General features: G+C 50.5%; 1 protein-coding gene across 1 annotated transcript; it reads right to left on the bottom strand.

Annotated features, from left to right (window-relative positions):
* Positions 1–1170: 1170 nt before the first annotated feature.
* On the bottom strand, positions 1171–9773 carry LOC116944449 (nicotinamide/nicotinic acid mononucleotide adenylyltransferase 1-like). The gene is made up of 7 exons (XM_032958068.2): positions 9191–9773; positions 5941–6119; positions 5045–5228; positions 4277–4371; positions 3865–4044; positions 3536–3738; positions 1171–2582 (listed from the first exon to the last, which is right to left on the bottom strand). The coding sequence occupies exons 2-7, from the start codon at positions 6065–6067 to the stop codon at positions 2268–2270; spliced, it is 1104 nt and encodes a 367-aa protein (XP_032813959.1). The 5' UTR covers positions 6068–6119; positions 9191–9773; the 3' UTR covers positions 1171–2267.
* Positions 9774–21775: the final 12002 nt, after the last annotated feature.

Raw genomic sequence — 21775 nt, 5'->3', positions numbered from 1 at the left:
GCTCATCGTGTGGAAATGTATAGCAGCCAAATGCTCTTAAAATCATGTTTCTAAATGTGGGGGGGGGGGGGTAATCCGGAAGCCCCTGAGAAAAATCCACGCGACCACGGGGAGATATACAAACTCCAAGTATAGAGCAGGTGCCAAGTTTGGGATCGAACCCACGACCATCAGCACGGTTCGTGCAGCTCGAGTAGGTGGGGTGATACTCTTTGTTTTTTTTTCGGTAAAGTCACGTAGGTAAAATTAAAATAAAATGAAACAAAACAATTAAATCACGACGTTTCGGAGGCAACACAAGCTTCCGTCTTCAGGTGGAACAGTCACAGCAAGATCGCTGCACTTGATGACTTTACCGAAAAAAACCAAAGAGTATGAATCCTTGCAGTCACGAAAGCTTCAAATCTAGAATTCGGTGGGACGAATCAAATTTGCGGAAGGCGGCCACCCATTTAGAGCTACGAGAAAACACGGCAAGTAGGATCGGTGCCATCTGAGTGCGAGGGCTACTATCCCTCCTCGTCTGCGCGTGTCCGTTGGTGGGCTTTTCTCCGGGCTCTCTGGTTTCCTCCCTGCTGCGAAGATCAACTCTCATCGGATCCAATCCTTGGCCAACACACCCCAGCGTAGCAGCACCCTCCTGCGAACAAGCCTTGGGACCTGGCGACGTTGCAATGCGTAACGATGCCACCGTCAAAAGGTTTGTGTAAATATATGCGGGAGGTATTAAAATGCAGTACAGCAAGCGGGACGAGATAACGTTGTTGAAAAATAGCTGAAAAAAATGCTTGATATCGATTGCATCTCTGTTACCCTCCCGGGGCAAAGGGGGGGGGGGACTCCTAAGATATCCCTCCGATTATGGCTCTTCTGACAGCAGTGGCGTGAGCCAGCAATGGCAGGCCTGCGCCTTTACCTATTACAAAATAACACCTCATAACGACAGAAATTGGTTCCACGAAACCGATCGTGAAGGAAGTATAGGAAATACCGTACACTAATAATTCAAGAGATGTTTCCGCTTCAAAGCGCAGCAGACGCAAATCCCCAACGCTCATGAATGGACATCGCTGACTGGCAGTGGTTAGCATGGTGGCGGTGCGCTAACCACCACGCCGCCGCTCCCCACGCCCCAACCAAGCCACCAATGTCTGCACACAAAAAACATAATTACACATCATATTGTCAAATTTATTCACGTGTGAAATGGAACATCATGTAACAATTAAGTGAAATGTTTCATAATTCATACTCTTGGGATTAGATTGTCGTGGTGTAATGTATATGTTGACAGAGCCAATAAAATCAAGTTGTCAAGTCACGGGGGCCAATTGTGCCAATAGATTTGTTTTTTTTTTTCCAGCAGACTGGAGGAAGGAGTTTGCGAAGCAAAGCGACGTCGACACTGTTGTACCACGTTTTAACCGGTCACATTGAGGATCGCCGGGCGTTCCTGAGAGCTCCGCTCGATGTCACCTCCAGCGATGCGGTCGCGTAAATTTTGCCAAAAAATGTGTGGTTTGCTTTACACCCCCCCCTCCTCTCATCGCCTGGTTCGCCAAAAAAACCCGAAGCCGCTTGGCACGCGAACCCACGTGACAGCAACCCGGCTGGTTTGGCCGCATCGAGTGGTAGAGGGTACAAAGCCTCTGGTTTACTTTACGCCCCAAACGACGTGACCCATAAGAAACCGATTGCAACTGTAGGTTGATGCGCAAGACAGCTCAGTCACATCCTCTGTCAGTGCATGGCCACAAATGAACCACAATACCTCACTGATCTCGTAAATGAGCATACACCAACATCACGCAAACTCAGGTCATCCTCGCAGTAGCAGCAGCGTTTGGCTAGCCGTCGAGCCAAAGACAGTGAACCGCATGGCGCGCTTTCAGATGCGCTTCTACGGCCGTCTGGAACAGCTCTTCCTTCCGATATTAGGAAGCCACTGGAGCCATGCATTTTAAAATCAACTAGATTGAAAACTCATTCCTTGAGAAGAGCTTTTCGTGTTTAGTTTGTTGTCCTTTCCCCGGCACCTTTAGCACGGTTTGGTACTTACATACAGCTACCTCGCCTGCTACGCAGGAGTTTGTGGGTTCCGGTTCCGACCCCCGACGCCTGCTGTATATTTGGAGTTTGCACGTCACTCCGCATACAGACGTACAAATGCTGCCTCTTACACATTATTCTCTTTTAAGGCCCCACGCACGGCACGAGCATGGCGTGACGGTTATCATCGACAAACGTGTCAACTTCTTTGCGCGTTGTTATTTCAAGGCGGCGATGGCGACACCGGTGACGGTGACGCTGGCCGTCCCGGCGGTGCGGTTCGTGGTTTCGGCGATGGCGTTGTCGTTTGCGACGTCAGCGGTTGTTTCTGCGGCGCCGTCAGCCTTTTGCCGGCGACGAGCGAGCGGCGCCAGCGGGGCGAAGCGGTCCTTCCCCTCCTCCTCGTCGCTCTGGTAGAGGCCGTGCCGGGAGATGTACTCGACCACCGTGTCCGGCACAAGGTAGCGCACGCTGGCACCGCGGCGGAGCGCGCGGCGCACGTGCGTTGAGCTCAGCTCTGTGGTCACCCACTCCTACCCGGGGGGGGGGGGCAGAGGAGGGAGGGGGGCGGGGGTGACGCATTGCAAAGAGCAGTGTTTTTATTTGGGGCACCGCGGTGGCAAGATGTTAATTACCTCGCCTGGAAGTCGTGAGTTCGATCCCGACGCCTGCAGTATATTTGGAGTTTGTGTGTCTCTCTCCCCGTGGTCGCGTGGATTGTTCTCCGAGTCCTCCAGTTTTTCCCTCCACATTTAGAAACAGTTTAGAGTATTTTGCTACGATACATTTCCACGTGATAAGCCACTTTGTTGAGCTATCATTTGTGGCCAGGTTGCTTCTGAAAAAGAGCTATATAGTTCAGTGGGCCTTATCTGGTAAAATAGAAAAAGTTTCGTTTATTTAACTAGCCTGGGTCTGCAGGTACAAGATATTCTCATAACGACGCTACAGATTATTTTCAGTTGTTGCATTACATAGTTTTGCATCAAGCCGGGGTCCTTGCCGTGCTTTCCCATCTGAAAGTTCACCAGCATTGGTTGAAGCAGGCCTGGCTGAATGTCGATACTGGCGTTTGCATGGGTTTAAGCAACGCTGCTGATATTATGCACTCTCATAAAGGTCATGTTAGTTGACCAGATCCAAGGATGGGAAAGATGGGAGAGGGGATGCGGTAGTGTAGCGGTTAGCGTGCTGCGCTATGAACCTGGCGACCCGAGTTTGATGCCCGCTCATGGCCAACACCAGTGACGATTATCTGAACCGGTCCTGGGCCTCCCCTAGGTCGACTCAGCACCGTAATGAGTACCTGTTGCGGTGTGTAAAAACATCGCCACTGGGGGAGTGGTGCTGGCCACCCACCCCCTCGTGTGCAATGCCGGTCTTCATAGGTGCTCGCTAACAGCACTTGCCCCAACAGCCTGTTCAGGTTATACGGGAGATCTTTGTGTTTGTGGAGGGGGGGTCCCATCCACCCAGTCTCGCCCACCTGCACCAGGTGGATGGAGTTGCGGTGTTTCCACAGCAGCTCCGACTCGTAGATAATCTTCGGGCAGTCGTAGCCACAGCGCGACACGCACACGATGCCAAACCGGCCTACGATCTCGGCCACATCGGCCAGGTCCCAGAGGCCCGGCACTTGGAACGACTTCAGCAGGTCGGCCCCGCACAGCAGCATGACGCGCGGCTGGCCTGGCACCGGCGAACGCACGCACACGCAACGCAGTTACTCGTCACGCCACAGCGGTCCACACGGTGGCACTCTCTGGACATTGCGACCACCGACGGCGCCGAGTGAGTTGGCGGTGGTTCCCTCACCGGCCGGCGCTGTCTCGCCGCCCGTTGGCTCCATCACCGCCACCGCCGACTCCACCTGCTCCTGCTGCTCCACGCCGTCGTTGCCCGTGTGCTCGTCCCCTGTCACGGTTTTAATCCTCTTCCCCACACACCCGCCACTCTCCCACTTCTGCTTCCGTTTGGCGCCACGAGGATGGGATCCTAAGAAACGCGGGAGATGGGGGATGCGCGGGGGTGGTGGGTGTTCAAGGTCTTTGAGCCACTTGTTATATCGGTGCCACCCAAGGGTGGCATATGTCAACAAATATTTTTTTTGAAGCATTTTTTTGGTTTGTTATTCGGCGAGTGATCCCCCACCCCCCGGCCCTTTCTACGACGGTCAAAATCTCAAGACGAGGGCGAAGGTGGCGGCGGTGTTCCTTGGAGGCCTCACCATCAACCAGGTCCTCCTGTTTGGTCGTGGTCACGCCCGAAGTGGCAGCGTTGCCCAGCACAATCCCCTCTTCCAGGATGCGGTTGTGGTGGTGTCTGGGCGCAGGGAAGCGTGCGTTATTAGAAGGAGACGGTGTGTGGAGAAGCCAGTGCAGTGGAGAAGCCAGTTTCATCACAGCTCAGTCTCAGCGAATCGATGGGTCTCTATGCGAAACTGTGGGTCTCCGTGAGAGTCTATGGGACTCTGCGTGAGTGTATGGGTCTGCAGGAGTCTTCTAGTCTCTATGCAAATCTACGCAAATCTGTTTTGAGTTTATGCGCCTCTTTGTGGACTCATTTGGAAGCCTTTGGTCGCTGGGCCACCAACTCGCAACGCTTGAGAATCATATTTAATAACGACTGTGCCACCGAAACCCAGATTCAAATCCATCCTCTATCACGGTGTTCTTCATTGCAAGGCCTGTGGGCCACTGGCGGCTCCTGGTGGCCTTTAGTGTGGCCGCTGGTGGTCTATAGGGCGGCCCACGACGTACGGCCCCTGACAATACACAAAAGTGAAAACACCGCCCCATAAACATCGTACTGTCAAACCCCAATAGTTTCAAATGTGTGGCGGCCCTCGCACTGATGATGTCTTATCGGTGAAAGTGGCCCCCCTCCTGAAAATTATCGAAGAACACTGCCCGAGAATCGGCGTTGCCTCAGCATTGCTGACAGGGGTCTCTCCGAGCTGCCCATTATGAACCACGCGAGCTACGTTAATCACCACCTGAGGATCCTGACGGTTTCGAGCCAGCTGCCCTGCTCGCTCTCCCATGGGTCGGCGCTGAGCCACCCGGAGGCCGCCACGGCCTTCTGCACCATCGCCATGCGGTGAACGGTCGCGACCAGCCCGGGCTTCCCATACTCATCCCCTACAGGGGAGAGCAGCCCCTGCACCACATGGTACTGTCCTGGGACATGCCATGCGAACATGGGTCGGGGCAGGCGGGCGGAGGGGAGGGAGAGATGGACGGGAGAGTGTCATTATCAGCATTATGTTACACACCCCTCGTTATTTGCGAGCTCTGGATTGGCGAGTTTCGCATATTCGCGAGTTACTAAATGCATAGTCAGTTCTCCAATAATGCCGCGTGTTTTCATGACGCGAATTGGATATAACGCAATTAATTTATTAGGGAACGCATTTTTTATAACGCCGATGCGAATTGTACATAACGCGATTGAGTGAACAGAACTACGCCACGCGAGTAGGAATAAGCGGTTATACGGCTGCCTCTGCGTAGCATCACACAAGATGGGATGCTGCTGGTTGCTTCTAGATGCTTCTCATGCACCCTGGTCTTTGTTCAGCCTGCATACGCATCTCGCACTTTGTACCAGGAACGTAACCCCATTTGTCCTATTGGAACAAGGTTTCTGCGTTTTCAAATTCTGCAACCGCGAGTGTTTTCAAGACCGTACACCCTCGTGGTCAGAGACGGTTTATTGTCTTTAAAGGGTCTAACATCAACCGACCTACCCAACCCCAAACTCCCTGCATCACATCGTTAAGTCGTGGCACATGCCATGAGGATAGACGCAGTAGTGTAATGGGGGGGGGGGGAAGAGTTAGGGGAAGAGTTATTCCACTGCCCTAGAGGATTATCTCTCTCGCTCTCTCACCTGTGGCCTGCAGGTGGTCGCGAGCCAACTCGAACATGCGAAGGTGCATGTTGGTGATCGGGTTGAAGGAACCGCAGGAGAGGAGAACCACGGGCACCGGGGAACCCATCCTTGCACCAGCTAGCATCGGCGGCTCAGTCACACAACCAGAAGCCCAGAGGTCTCCGTTTACGAGGAATCTGGGGACAGAGAGATAGAGAGCGCACAAGGTCAGATGACGCGTGTCACCGCTGTCTCTGAATGATCGCGGTATTGTCAACGGACGGATGCAAAACAATGATTAAAAACGAGCAGTCGCAAAGTCCGCGAAGAAATATTAAATGCTGCTGAATCTATTCTATTATTCTTTCACCAGGTGGAGCCCACTGAGCTACGTAGCTCTTTATCAGAAGCGATCTGGCCACAAATGATAGCTCAACAAAGTGGCTTATTACGTGGGAATTCACAGCAGCCAAATACTCTAAACGCACGGTTCTAAATGTGGAGGGATAACCCGGAGAACCCGGAGAAAAATCCACGTGATCCCAAAGAGAGAGAAACATGCAAACTCCAAACATGCAGACGTTAGTTGGGATCGAACCCACGACCTGTATACCAGGCGAGGAACTTAACATCTCAACACTGTGTTTTATGACTTGAAAGAAAGAGATCCATGCAGTGAAATGAATAAAGTTCAAGCCTGGACAGGGTGGAGAGTTTGAGCCATAGATTTGCCAATGGGCAGGGGAGTAACGGAGTACGCAACGAAGCCTGGACAGTCGCACATCTTGGCATGACACTGGGGCACAGGAAGAGGAACCCGCGGACCAAGAGAACACACGGAAGTTAGAGGCATCATATTGATCTTGATCAGGGGCGGAGCCAGGATTTTGTCTTTGGGGGGGGCTGACTTCAATATTCTGAGATATCCAGTGTAATGTTTTCCAATGGGCGCCACAAATGTATAAAACTAATTTTATTGGATTTGAATGCGGAATTTATTAATAGGTCGAAGCCGCTGATGTGGCTAATAAGTTTGATAAGTTCGAAAGGCTGCCGCTCAAGCAGCCTGCAGGGCAGCACAAGGTGGCAGCCTGCAGGGCAGCACACAAGGTGGCAGCCTGCAGGGCAGCCTGCAGGGCAGCACAAGGTGGCAGGCTGCAGCATTTTGCAGCAGCCGGATATCCGGTTATCCCAATTACCGACTTTCCCAAAATTTCAGGGGGGGCTGAGCCCCTCCCAGCCCCCCCCCCTGTGGCTCCGCCCCTGATCTTGATTTGAAGCTTTCGTGACTGCACGAATCCATACTCTTTGGTTCTTTCGGTAAAGTCACGTGGGTAGAAAAACTAAATAAAACAAATCGCGATGTTTCGATCGCAACATGAGCGACCGCTGATGACGACCGCTTGTGTTGCGATCGGAACGTCGTGATTTGTTTGATTTGATTTCTAACTACGTCATATTGATATTCATCCAGCAGTGGATAGACGATGATAAGCACGGAGAGATGCACGCTTGAGATTTTTTACTGACAGAATGAAAGAGGAAGTGATGGATTTGAGAACACAGTTTGGCTGTTAAGAAGGGTAGGTTTTGACGGGACACATCACCATTCGGCATGATGGTGGTGGTGATGATGATGGCCGATGGTCGAGATGAACGATGGAGTAGCAGCCAAAGGAGGGAACGCTCCATATAGGATGAACACCAAAGCGGTGGATCAGATCAGCTCACGTGCAGGAACTCGATCGATTGTAGAAACGGGACGACTGTTCACACAGCAGCATCGCCACAATGTATGTGTAGAGGTGTTAACCACGCACTGTTCGGTAACCTGCATTGCCACCAGGTATCAAGGGGGCAGGGCAGCGTTACCTCGGTGTACATAACGGTTGGGGTCAGACGAGGTGAAGTGGATCGTAGCCACAGTTTGGTAAGAATCAATCAGACAGTTCCACGTGGGAATGTGGGATTGGTTACACCTGGCCACAAACGAGTATAAGAAGGGTGAGCGCGCAGAGCGCGGGGAGTTCTCTCCCTACACGAAGACCGAAGCCCGGGCTGAAGATAGCCAGGACCCTGGACCCAGCCTTCCAGCCCTTCTGAGAGCTAAGGCTCGGCGTACCCAGTGGTCAGGACCCACCGGGCCAGCGGTGGGTCAGATAGCCTCCCCTAGGTCCCAGCCGGAGGACTCTGGGATAGTGGTAGACGTGCAAGTCCCGCCAAGCTAGGAGGCTGTACCTCCTTAGGTATCAAGGAGACCTGTGTGTAGGTTACGCTGAGTCCGGAGGCTGTACCTCCTTAGGGTGAGGGGACCGTATACCCCTCCGTGTGTTAAGGACTGTGTAAGAGAAGAATTACAATAAACAGAGTGTGCCTCATAAGAAGTTTATTCGTCTTTATAAACACTACAAATGTAATATGTTGAACTTCTTTCGCACCGTACGTAGCCATCCGCGCTGATCACAAGGACGACACCAGGCACAATATCACCACTATCTCAAACAAACATCATCACACACACAATACACCACCAAATATATATTTTATGAACTTCTTTCGCACCGTACGTAGCCAACCGCCACTCATCACACAGACGACACCACGCACGATAACACCACCACCACCTCAAACACCATCACACAATACAACCATCACCACCACCAAAATAGATATTTAACGCGTAGGTCTAGACGACTTGAGGATGTTGGGCTATTCAGCCCGACCCGCCGCTGTCTCCCCATTGCTGATGTTTTTACACTCCACACCAGGTCATCGTTTAACGCCGAGTAAACCTAGGGGAGGCCCAGGACCCGATAGGTAGCCGCGTGAACGGGAATCGTTATCGGGTCGCAGAGTTCGTAGTGCAGCGCGCTAACCACCGCGCCACCGCTCCCCACTATCACTGTGACGCAAAGACAAAGATCCCCCGTACAGGCTGAATAGACTTGGTGGGGGCAAGTGCTGCTAGCGATCACATCACACGCACCACCACCATCATCATCACAACTACAGACTGAACACACTTGGGGGCAAGTGCTGCTAGCGATCACATCACACGAACCACCACCACAACCATCATCACAACTACAGACTGAACACACTTGGGGGCAAGTGCTGCTAGCGATCACATCACACGAACCACCACCACAACCATCATCATCACAACTACAGGCTGAACACACTTGGGGGCAAGTGCTGGTCGCGATCACATCACACGAACCACCACAATCATCACCACCACCACCACAGCGCACGTAACAAGACTCACCTGTGGACGTCCCTAGAGAACAAAACTCGCCGACCCTTAATTATCGCTGAATGACCACCGCTGAGAAACTAAAGTCTCCGCTACCGGCGAGGATTGTTGTGCTTCTTTACTCGCCAAGTTTCACTTCGCTTCTTGGACTGCGTGCCCGGAAGTGTCAAATGCGGAAGTGTCGAGGGGGGGATAGAGGAAATCCCGAAACGTCGGCAATTCAAGGCCACGGCGATATTAACGAGCGAATGAATGATGAGCGTGCCTGCTCTGGCTCGGCGCACACGGGGAAATGATGAATACACAGTACACATATACGCTTCACGAATGCACCACTGCGAAACGCGACTGCGTAACCACGCACGAGTTTAATCGGAAACCTAGCGACGCGTTAGCGCTCAAAGTGTTTTAATCGGAAACCTAGCGACGCGCGAGCGCTCAAAGTGTTTTAATCGGAAACCTAGCGACGCGTTAGCGCTCAAAGTGTTTTAATCGGAAACCTAGCGACGCGCGAGCGCTCAAAGTGTTTTAATCGGAAACCTAGCGACGCGCTAGCGCTCAAAGTGTTTTAATCGGAAACCTAGCGACGCGCTAGCGCTCAAAGTGTTTTAATCGGAAACCTATCGACGCGCTAGTGCTCAAAGTGTTTTAATCGGAAACCTAGCGACGCACTAGCGCTCAATGTGTTTTAATCGGAAACCTAGCGACGCGTTAGCGCTCAAAGTGTTTTAATCGGAAACCTAGCGACGCGTTAGCGCTCAAAGTGTTTTAATCGGAAACCTAGCGACGCGCTAGTGCTCAAAGTGTTTTAATCGGAAACCTAGCGACGCGCTAGTGCTCAAAGTGTTTTAATCGGAAACCTAGCGACGCGCCAGCGCTCAATGTGTTTTAATCGGAAACCTAGCGACGCGCCAGCGCTCAATGTGTTTTAATCGGAAACCTAGCGACGCGCCAGCGCTCAATGTGTTTTAATCGGAAACCTAGCGACGCGCCAGCGCTCAAAGTGTTTTAATCGGAAACCTAGCGACGCGCCAGCGCTCAATGTGTTTTAATCGGAAACCTAGCGACGCGCCAGCGCTCAATGTGTTTTAATCGGAAACCTAGCGACGCGCCAGCGCTCAATGTGTTTTAATCGGAAACCTAGCGACGCGCTAGCGCTCAAAGAGATAGACGTCGACGCAGCGGTCCCCAACCTATTTGGCACCAGGGACCGGTTTCGTGGAAGACAAGTTTTTTTCACGGACGGGGGGGTGGTCATCATTGGGTCTTTCCCCCTTTTCAAAGAAGGTCTCCAGCGACGTCTGTTTCTTAACTCATTGTGACTACTAGGGGTCATCTTGTGGGCTTTCTACCAACACTGTGGCTGAGACAAATGCGCAGTGCGGGAAAGAGGCGCGGACGGAAGTGGTGAATAATAAAATAATCGTCGGGCCACGCGCGGACTAAAATAAGTGTCGGATTCTGAGTTCTCATAAGGAGCGCGCAACCTGGATCCCTCGCATGCGCAGTTGACAGTCGGGTTCGCGCTCCTGTGAGAATCTCATGCCGCCGCTGATCTGACAGGAGGCGGAGCTCACACGGTAATGCGAGCGATGGGGAGCGGCTGTCATCATCTATCAATAACAGATGATGATGAAGCTTCATCATGTCAATACAGATGATGATGAAGCTTCATCATCTGTCAATACATCTGTCAATACAGATGATGATGATGAAGCTTCGCTCGCTCGGCCACCGCTCACCTCCTGCTGTGCGGCCCAGTTCTTAACAGGCCACAGACCGGTACCGGTCGAGAATTGAATCATAAAAAATACGTCGATTCCCGTTCCAGTCTTCCTTATATACGGACAAAGCCACACGCCATTACTCCATATATGGGCCTAACGCATGAACATAATTTATCATTCATTCTGCGGATTCACGTGATGATCACGTTACCAGCGCGAGCGCTCTCGGAGTCGCAATCGGAAACCTAGGGATGAGCGAGCGCTCCCACTGCGATGTAATCGGAAATCTAGCGATGAGCGAGCGCTCCCACTGCGATGTAATCGGAAACCTAGCGATGAGCGAGCGCTCCCACTGCGATGTAATCGGAAACCTAGCGATGAGCGAGCGCTCTGGCTGAAGTGTAATCGGAAACCTAGCGAGGCGTGAGCGCTCCCACTGCTCTCGTAGTCAACGCCTACCGCCTCGCGACGTCGGCAGAGGGCGGGGCTACAAGGAGCAGTGGGCGGGGTTGGAGGATGAGAAGGCGGGGCCAACGCACAGGCAAAAAAATAATAAAATTAATAGACAAAATTAACAAAAATACAGAAGGAATTCGATGAGCTATAAAGCTTATACTCTTTGGATCTTTCGGTAAAGTCACGTAAAATAATAGATGTCCGGTCGGGGCAGGTAAGAACGTTACAACAAACACAAAAAACACGATAGGAGTGCAAAGTATGGGAAAGGTAAAGAAATCACAAAACAGTTTTTTGTTATTTTATCAGGTAAGGCCCACTGAGCTATACAGCTCTTTTTGTAGAGGCGATCTGGCCACAAATGATAGCTCAACGAAGTGGCTTATCACGTGGAAATTTGTAGCAGCAGAATAATCTGAATAATCTCGACGCAATATTCAGTATAACAATATCCCCATTCATAAATCTGTCCACGGAAAGTCTTTTTAGACTTGCCATCAACCATACGAACTTGTGGGACTGCTTAATTTCAGAAGCAAAATGATACGGCTTTATTTAAAAAAATTGAATAGATAAAAATAAAACAGCGCGTGTTATTAATGTTAGCAAAAACACGTATCCTTAATAACCAATTCTTAATTATTACGCATTTACCTTCTCCGAGGCATGTGTGGTAAGGCCATGCTGCAGGATCGCCTCTGCCACTATTGCTGTAAATGTCGAAGTTCTTTCGCACCGTACGTAGCCAACAGTGCTCATCGGAGGAGCGGGGGAACAACAAACTAAACACAAAAAACAGTTCTAAAGGAATGAGTATTCAATCTAGATTTAAAAGTGCATAGCTCCAGTGGCTCCCGAATATCGAATGCAAAAGCTGAGTTCCACTTTAACTACCTCGCCTGGTATGCAGGAGAGCGTGGGGTTGATCCCGACCCTGACGCCTGCTGTATATTTGGAGTTTGCGTGTCTCTCTGCCCGTGGTCACGTGGATTTTTTCTTCGGGTTCTCCGGTTATCTCCTCCACATTACACATCAACATCACGCTTTCAGATTTGGCTGCTATAAATCTCCACATAAGCCACTTCATTGGGCTATCATTTGTGACCTGGTCGCTTATGAAAAAGAGATGCTCTATAGTAGTCTATACAGTATAGCTCAGTAGGCCTTAACTGATTAAAATATATTTATAGTTTATCTGTGACAGGGTTTTTTGGCACTGGTTTTGATTTGTGTACCGTTGTTTATCCTGTTAGAATTAGGTTCTAGCGTGGGTCAAGTATAGTTTGTTTTGCTCCTGTTTGTACATTTTCTCCACCCTGCAATGATCTTGTAAATGCCGCCACTGCCGACGGCCTTGGGCTGTGATCGTCTTCGTTAACAGAGCTGATTAGCTCAATGGGGCCTTGTCAGATTAAATAATACGAGCCTAAACATCCAGCTGGAAAAAAAAGAAATTCCATCATCGTCGATGCTGTCACGTGTAAACGCGCCATTTTAAATGCTCGCCTTTGATGTTGTCATGGCGACCCAGGTTTGCACATTCCAGCCAATCACGGCCACGTGGCGGTGCGCGCAGCAACACAAAACTTTCCAAAGCATTTAGAGAAAAGTTGCTTTGAGTTGATGAATGAGTTAAATGATGACGTCACCCTGCTGCTATATTTAAGACCGGGAGCAAGTAAGGGCTTTACCATTCTGGCGAATTGCCCGATGATGCTGGATGTAATTACCAGCGAAACGTCATACTCAAACTGTAAATGTTGTGGATTCACTCAACACACCGGTGGGCTAAAGTAGTGAACTATTTGTCTTTTGTCAACGTGACACTTTTTTGCTGATTGGCCGTGTCGGGTGGTGGAGGGTTACGACACATTTATAACTAACGCGATCTAACCCAAAAACCTTTATTATGAATTAGTGGTACCTCGGAGATCGAACTTAATTCGTTCCAAAACCGTGCTCGAACATCAAATTGTTCGAACACCGAATCAATTTTCCCCATAAAAATGAATCGAAATAGCATTAATTGGTTCCCCATCCAAAGATGCTATGGGCCATTTTTGCACAAAGTTTACAATATTAAAATATAGTACAGTACATAAAAGCATACAAAAAACAAGAAACACAGGTATAATTAATAGAATAAATGAACATTGAACTTCACTTTACCTGTAGTAAGGAGAGTGGATGGCTTGAGTGGAAGGTGGTGAGGAGGGGAGGTGTCAGTGTTGCTTGGAAGGGGAGTCCCCCTCCATAAACACGTTGGGTAACTGCCCTTCTGGGGTTCTTTCTTTTCTTTGCCTTTTTTCGAGCACTGTGATTCACTTGAGGGCCTTTTTACTAAAAACTGATCAAGAGAGGATTGTTTCTGCCTCCGTTTTAAGATGTTTCTGAAATTACTAAATGCATTATCATTATAAAAATCGCCTGCTCTGCTGGCTACCGCCTTATCTGGATATTTTTCTAAAAATTGTGTAACTCAGCCCATTTTGCCACCTTTGAAATAGGGCTTTCGTGTAGAGTTTTTTTTTAAAGTTGTAAAATACCTGTTGGTCCATGGGCTGGATGAGAGGAGTGGTATTGGGGGGCAGGAACTTTACAGTGATAAAGGACGAGAGCTACGCGTAAACTGGGTCATTCGCCTTTGTCTCGGTCGCCCTGGCTACGCGTCTCGGCCCAAACAGGTTTTTCCAGTTGTTCGACCTCCGAATTTTTGTTCGATGTCCGAGGCAAAAAAAAGGTCGAAAATTTCGTTCGATCACCGAATTGTTCGAGTTCTGGGGCATTCGATCTCCGAGGTACCACTGTATTATGAAGCAACTTTATTGTCCATGATAAACAGAACACACACACGCATTGTTGGAAGCAACAATGAGGCATGCACGGGCCCAGTAAACCTGTAATGTCCAGGCCAAGTTTGGCATGTCGTTAGAACCGTTGGACCAAAGTTCGCTCAACGTGGGAGAAGTTGGACAGGACGTTCGTCTAACGGTTCCAACCACATGCCAACGTTGGCCCAACGGAGCATGTATTCTGGTGTAAAGCTGAACCGACATAATGCATATTTACACGAATCTGTTTTCACTTTAATAAAACACCACAATCTTGACTTATTAGCTTTCGTGACTGCAGGAATTCAATTTATTTGGGCCTTTCGGTAAAGTCACGTAGATAGGTTGAAAGAAAATAACAAAAAAACTACGACGTTTCGATCACAACACAAGCAATCGCCATCAGGAGAAACGCCGCTGAGGCAGACTGTTTTAAAGGTTTAAAATGGGTGTAGCCCAAGGGTCATAAACGAAGTGGGCGGGGATAGTGATGTTAATGTGAGATATTAGCATGTTAATGTACATGTTAATGTGAACGATTCGAATGTTAATGTGGCTTAACATGTTAATTTCTCACATTAACATCACTAGACCCGCCCACTTCGTTCATGACCCTTGGGCTACACACATTTTAAACCCTTAAAACAGTCTGCCTTGGCAACTTTCCTTTCTCCTCCTGATGACGATCGCTTGTGTTGTGATCGAAACGTCGTAGTTTTTTTGTTATTTTCTTTCAACCTTCAACCTATCTACGTGACTTTACCGAAAGACCCAAAGAATATAAAAACACCACAAATAAAAAAAATTCGTCCACATGATTCTTACAATGCGTGTGCGTGGTTCGCGATCGTAAGAAACAATTTCAATCGATTCACCGGTACATGCTGAGCATTCACCAATCAGCAGGCACAGGCAGCGTGTAACGATGACACTTGCATCATTTGTATTCAAGCATATTCAAGCAACAGCACAATTATACATATCTTCGTAACAATTGTATGAAACTGTAGAAAAATAACATTAATCATTAACACCATTGCGATTGATATTGCTTGCATAGCACATAATAAAACGCCAGCTCTTACGTTGTAGCTACTCAACTTGGCCTCGTTAAGAAAAACTCAAAACCACGGTTAAAATGTTCCACCACAGCTCCTCAGCTGACATCACTGCACAGCCCGTCCAGGGACGAGTTAACGTGACGCTCACTTGACCCTCATCAGTCATTCGCCACTCACCCGAGCCGCGGCAATCGCCAGCCATCAGCTCACCCGACCCTCACCACTGAATACAGTACAGTATAGGGGGAAGCCCAAAGATATTTAACAGCTTCTGAGGCGGCCGGGTCGCTCAGAGGTCAGAACGCTGAGCCGGCACTGCCGAGATTCTGGCTTTAAATATCCGGGTTTTGGCCACCTGTGATTAGAGCGGGTTCTCTCACGAGTCGATGGTCTCAGCCCGGTCACAATTGATTGCACGCAAAAAAAAATAATACAAAATTTTACTCTGTGCACTTGCTTCGGCAAAAAATTCGATCTCTCAAGAAGTTAAATATTGTCTTGGCTGCCATACGACGAACTGCAAATGCGTACGCAGAGCGGGCGTGGAAAGTGCTGTACCCTACTCTATGGGCCAGAGGTTCCTTGAAGAGATATCAAGACGTAGCTCTGTGACATCCACTTCCGTGGGCTGTTCTCCAGCAAGACGGGGTTGCACTGCTCAGCGAGCGATCTGGATGGATATTTCCTGTAATGACTTGGTGCTGATAGCTTAGCAGGGGTACATTTCAGGTACAAACAAAACATAACAAGATAAAACTAATAGCTTTCATAGCTGCCTTTTGCACCTTCAAAAACAAAGATCCGTAAAGCCATAACATACTGTTGGTGCAGGTGCTGTTAGTGGGTAACACCTATGAAGTGCTGTTAGTGGGTAACACCTATGAAGTGCTGTTAGTGAGTAACACCTATGAAGGCCGGGGGTGGCCAACACCACGCCCGGCCGCCTTTGACTCCTTAGTGATGTTTACACACACCAGGTGCTCATTTGAGGCCGAGTCGACCTAGGGGAGGCACATTACAAGTTCTGTTGGCCGTGAGTGGGAACCGAACTCGGGTCGCCGAGTTCGTAGTGCAGCGTGCTATCCGCTTCACTACCGCTCCCCACACACACACACACGTCTCCCATCAGTGCACACCTATTAAATGATTTTGAAATGGGGCTCGCATAACACTATAGGAAATGGTAGAATGGTAAAGCAGTCCAGGGATTAATAACCAAAGATCGTAATAAAAAGTGAAAACGTGTTTTCTTATTCTATCATTTTAACCACGTTCACATACGTGTGTATATATATACACGGCAAATTTTCTAAATTAGACTTCATTCATTGATATTAGTCAGTGGGTTAATGCGAGACAGAGAGCTGAGAGTGGGGGTAAGAGGTGGGGGATCAGAGAGAGGTGGGAAGGCTGATGGGGAGAGCTAGAGAAGGTAAACGGGAGCAGAGAGAGGGGAGCGCAGGGAGGGGAGAGATCGTTGAAAGGCGGAGCAGGGTGGGCGATTATTCAAGGTGGCGCCTCTGTGTCCCCTCTGAAGGAGGCTGTTGTCTCCTCCGTCTGTCCACTGCATGTGTTGCACGACGGACAGCCTTGTCCTGGAGGACCTAGACAGACAGACACACAATGACCCCCTGTATAGCCTGAACAAACTGTTGGGGCAAGTGCGGTTAGCGAGCACCTACAAAGACCGGCACGGTACACAAGGGGGTGGGTAGCCTGAACCACACCCGACCGCCTTTGTCTCCTTAATGACAATGGTTACAACCGCAACAGGTACTAATTTAAGGCTGAGTCGACATAGGGGAGACCCAGGACCGGTTTAAATGTTGGCCGTGAGCGGGAATTGAAAGTGGGTCACTGTGTTCGTAGCGCAGCGCGATAACCGCAACACTACCGCCCCCCACGCACACATGGGCACAGACACACGCACACATGGGCACAGACACACGCACACAGATAAACAATAGGATGGACGGACCGAGACATGTACAGATGGATGGAAAAATGGATGGATATCTGGACACTGTTATGGAGAGGGGGAGTGATGTACACGAGCACTTGGAAACCTGCTTTAATCACGGTTGGGGAGATGAATCCGAATTTTTAACCCAGGGGTGGTGGTGCTCAGTGGCTCTCATCTATGACCTCTCAGCCACCCGGCCATGTCATGATTTCTTACACGTCGAGTGCAGGGCACACGAGCAAGTCGCTCTCAAGATTGCGCAACTCAAGTCATCACCTGCAATTACTTTGTCCACATTTGAGCGAGTGGTTACGCAACAAGGAAATTACAGACAATCCGAGTTCACAGGTGTCATTTAAGCGGATTGCTTACATGACACCTGTGAACTAGGAATCGCCTGTCCACATACAGGCGATTCAGTTGCGTGCAATAAAGTTGCAAGCAACCGACGTGTGGCCTCGGCCAAAACCCCAGTCTAGGCCGACTCCGTGGCCGCATGCCTTACCTTCTTCACTCGCCACAGGATGCAGTTTGTTGTCATTTCCCACGATTGAGTTTGTGATGGTGGAGTCGTAGATGCTGATGTAAGTGACTGTGGAATCTCACGAAAAACACAACACAGATCGCTCATTGATGAATCCACTGAAAGATGAAGGCCTTCCCCCTGTGGCGTAACAACATTATCAGCTCAGGGGGTGCAGCAATCGGTGAGGTGGGGCCTCAAGACTGTTAATAAACTACATTTTTATTTTTCCAGGTAAGGCCCACTGAGCTATATAGCTCTTTTTTAGAAGCGATCTGGCCACAAGTGATAGCCCAATGAAGTGGCTTATCATGTGGAAATGTAACGCGGAGGATCCGGAGAAAAATCCACACGACCACGGGGAGCATGTGTAAACTAAAAATATACAGCAGGAGTCAGGATCGGGATCGAACCCACGACCTCCTGTATTCCAGGTGAGGTAGTTAACATCTCGCCACCGTGGCGCCTCTGTTGAAAACACATCTCATTGTGGTTGTCAAGGGGGCCCCAACTCATAGCTTTGGCCACCACGGGGTGGGGGGGGTGGCAAGGCCACCGCCACCCCCATGTTAGTAACGCTACTGACTCCTTCAAGCCTGTCGCCATCTCCCCCAAGCCCGCAACTTCATTCAAAAATGAGTAAGCCATCTGTGCCAGCATCACGGTCCAAATTGGCCTTTCTTGAAAAAATAAATAAAAGAAAATTACTCCATCTTCACCCCCTTCTGTGAAACTACTGCAGACTTTAGTCGTCTGCAAAATATAGGAGCCGTTGTGATAGGCTTGCGCTCTGAGAATGGCGCGAACACCAAATATAATTTGTCCAGTTTTATAGGTCTCCTCTACCGAGCGGTGACAACTCCTCTCCTGGCGAGGTGTAAAACAGTTCGGTACAGTTGCCGTGATGTGGTGGATGCGAAGATACGTCATACGATGGCAACTGTTTGCCTGTGGCGCGACACGGGAAGGAGAATTGTGTCAAGGACGTAATGTATGGAAAAAGACAATTGGGGAAAACGGAGACGCAAATTAATGGGAAATTATAGGAAAAGGATGGAAAAAAAAGACAAATGGTAGCAACGGTTATGGAAAGGGGGCGGCAGGGAGAGGGGAGGCATTCAGAATGGGATTGGCCAGAGCTCTGTGAGGGCACCACAGCCGTATGAAGGAGCTCCACGAGGGCACCACAGCCGTGTGACAGATCTCCGTGAGGGTACCACATCCGTGTGAAGGCGCTCACCCGAAGGAGCAGTGGTGGCCGGCGTTTGTGGATGTATCTGCGGTCTTCTGGCTGTTGAGACAGAGACGAATACCAAGCATGGTTAGCCTCAACTCGGGAATGCCAACTCGCTTTACACTTACCCATCCGCAATGAGCTATCGCGTGCTGGAGCGAAGGGTTGCACAATGCGGGATAGACAAGAGATGAGGGAGGATACATCGGCCAGGGCGCGACAACTATTGGCAATCTTAATATTTATGCAGACAGTGGGAGAAAACAAAACTAAAACAATTTATTTTACAAGATAAGGCCCAATGAGCTATATAGCTCTTTTTCAGAAGCGACCTGGCCATAAATAATATCTCAACGAAGTGGCTTATCACGTGGAATTTTATAGCAGCCAAATACTCTAAACACCACGTTTCTAAATGTTGGGGGAAAAACCGGAGGACCCGGAGAAAAATCCACGCGACCACGGGGGAGAAAGAACATGCAAACTCGCAAATATAACGGCGTCAGGGTCAGGAAGTAACCCACGACCTCCTGCATACCAGGCGAGGAAGTTAACATCTCGCCACCGTGGGTGGGTGACCAGTGTAGGGAACGATACCCTCTTTAGCGACCCATCGACCCAATGACCGACCAACCGATCGGCAGACTGACAGGGCCCCCGAGATCGAGCGACCGAGGGAGCGAGCGAGCGAGCGAGGGAGCGAGCGAGCGAGCGATCCAAGCACCCTTGATTCCCGTGAGCTGCTCGTAGAGTGCCGGGTCGCACTCCTCCAGCGCGCCGTAGAAGTTCGGGTAGGCGGAGGGCCCCTTCCGCATCATGGTCGCCGTGAGGGCCGACACCTTCTCCAGCGGCGTGGCCTTGGCGTGCACGGCGTCGCACTCGTGGCGGTTCAGTACGCCGGCGCTCAGCAGGCTCTGTGTGATGCTCAACACCGACGTGTCCGACAGGCTCATGGCCAGGGTGTACGAGTGCGAGCGCAGCAGGTCTCCAGACGCTGGGGGAGGGGAGGGAGGGGGGGGGCAGGTCATGGGTCGGGACCGAGGGTGCGTGGTTTCAAGGGTTAACGGGGTATTTGGTAGGTCGGGGAAAGACGGGTGCGGGTGAGTGAAGTTGACGACTTGCAGGACAAGTGGCTTATTAATTTGGTCTTCTTGCATCCGACTGGCGTCTGGTTTAATCTAATATGGTCTGATTTGATCTGTTTAATCTGATATACTGTATACTCTAAATCTGAGCTGCTCCATCTGGTATATTATAGCTGGTCTAAACTGGCTAATAAGGTAAGCTGATCGAATCTCGGCTGTATCACTTTGGAAGCTGGTCTAATTGGAAATTATCACGTGAGCATTATCATCTGGTATGTGCGCTGATCTTGTAACCAGCAGTCGTATAAAAAAAAACTCCGTGTTTTGTCTTTCAACGAGTTTCTATATGCGCCCCCATCTCCAGTCTCTTTGGGGCACCACGGTGGCTATATGTTAACTACCTCGCCTGGTGTACAGGAGGTCGTGGGTTCAATCTCGACCCTGACGCCTGCTGCTGCTGTGTATTTGTAGTTCGCGTCTCTCTCTCTCTATCATCATCACGGTGGCTATGAGATGTTAACTACCTCGTCTGGTGTACAGGAGGTCGTGGGTTCGATCTCGACCCTGACGCCTGCTGCTGTATATTTGTAGTTTGCGTGTCTCTCTATCATCACGGTGGCTATGAGATGTTAACTACCTCGCCTGGTATACAGGAGGTCTTGGGTTCGATCTCGACCCTGTCGCCTGCTGCTGCTGTATATTTGGAGTTGGCGTGTCTCTCTCTCTATCATCATCACGGTGGCTATGAGATGTTAACTCCCTCGCCTGGTGTACAGGAGATCGTGGGCTCGATCTCGACCCTGTCGCTTGCTGCTGCTGTATATTTGTAGTTCCGTGTCTCTCTCCCCGTGGTCGCGTGTAATTTTTCTCCGGGTCCTCCGGTTGTTTTGCGTCTCACGTTTAGACTCAACATCGCGCGTTTGGAATATTGCTGCGGCTGTAAATATCCACGTGGTTAAGCCACTTCCTTGAGCCGTCATTTGTGGCCATGAGAGTTATAAGACTCTAGCGGGTCTAGCGAGACGAGTGAGTGAGACTTTAGCGAGAGACTTAAGCCAGTGAGAGTGCGACTCTTTTTTTAACCTACGTGACTTTACCGAATAGAACCAAAGAGTATGGATCCTTGCAGTCACGAAAGCTTCAAATCTAGAATCTAGTGAGACTCTCCCGTCAGGGTGAGACTAGCCAGTTATTACCGTGAGAGTGAGACTCTCATGTTGAGTGAAACTCGTGAGAGTGCGACTCTCATGTTGAGTGAATGCGTGAGAGAGAAGGAGAGAGGCCGCCGCCGCCGCCACCACCACCGTACCCGCCGGGCGCGCCATGGGGAAGGCGGAGACGGCGCTCCTCGCCTCGCACAGTGCGGGGTCAACTCCGCTTCCGCCTCCTGCCGGTACAGTGCGCGGTGACGTCTCTCCCCCCCGCACCGCCCTCACCCGCCCCGCACCGCCCTCACCCGCCCCGCACCGCCCTCACCCGCCCCGCACCGCCCTCACCCGCCCCGCACCGCCCTCACCCGCCCCGCACCGCCCTCACCCGCCCCGCACCGCCCTCACCCGCCCCGCACCGCCCTCACCCGCCCCGCACCGCCCTCACCCGCCCCGCACCGCCCTCACCCGCCCCGCACCGCCCTCACCCGCCCCGCACCGCCCTCACCCGCCCCGCACCGCCCTCACCCGCCCCGCACCGCCCTCACCCGCCCCGCACCGCCCTCACC

Source organism: Petromyzon marinus, chromosome 21 (assembly GCF_048934315.1).
Source record: "Petromyzon marinus isolate PM22_M1 ecotype Great Lakes invasive population chromosome 21, UKy_Petmar_22M1.pri1.0, whole genome shotgun sequence".
Taxonomy (NCBI): Eukaryota; Metazoa; Chordata; class Hyperoartia; order Petromyzontiformes; family Petromyzontidae; genus Petromyzon; species Petromyzon marinus.
The sequence above is the reverse complement of the archived record's forward strand: the minus strand, read 5'-3'. Positions and strand labels throughout refer to the sequence as shown.

Excerpts from the sequence above, each read along its gene's own strand:
- LOC116944449 (XM_032958068.2), bottom strand. The coding sequence starts at position 6,067 with ATGCTAGCTGGTGCAAGGATGGGTTCCCCGGTGCCCGTGGTTCTCCTC. Across the intron at positions 5,229-5,940 it reads CGACCACCTGCAGGCCACAG|GACAGTACCATGTGGTGCAG; the intron begins GTGAGAGAGCGA and ends GGCATGTCCCAG. Across the intron at positions 4,372-5,044 it reads GAAACCGTCAGGATCCTCAG|ACACCACCACAACCGCATCC; the intron begins GTGGTGATTAAC and ends CCCTGCGCCCAG.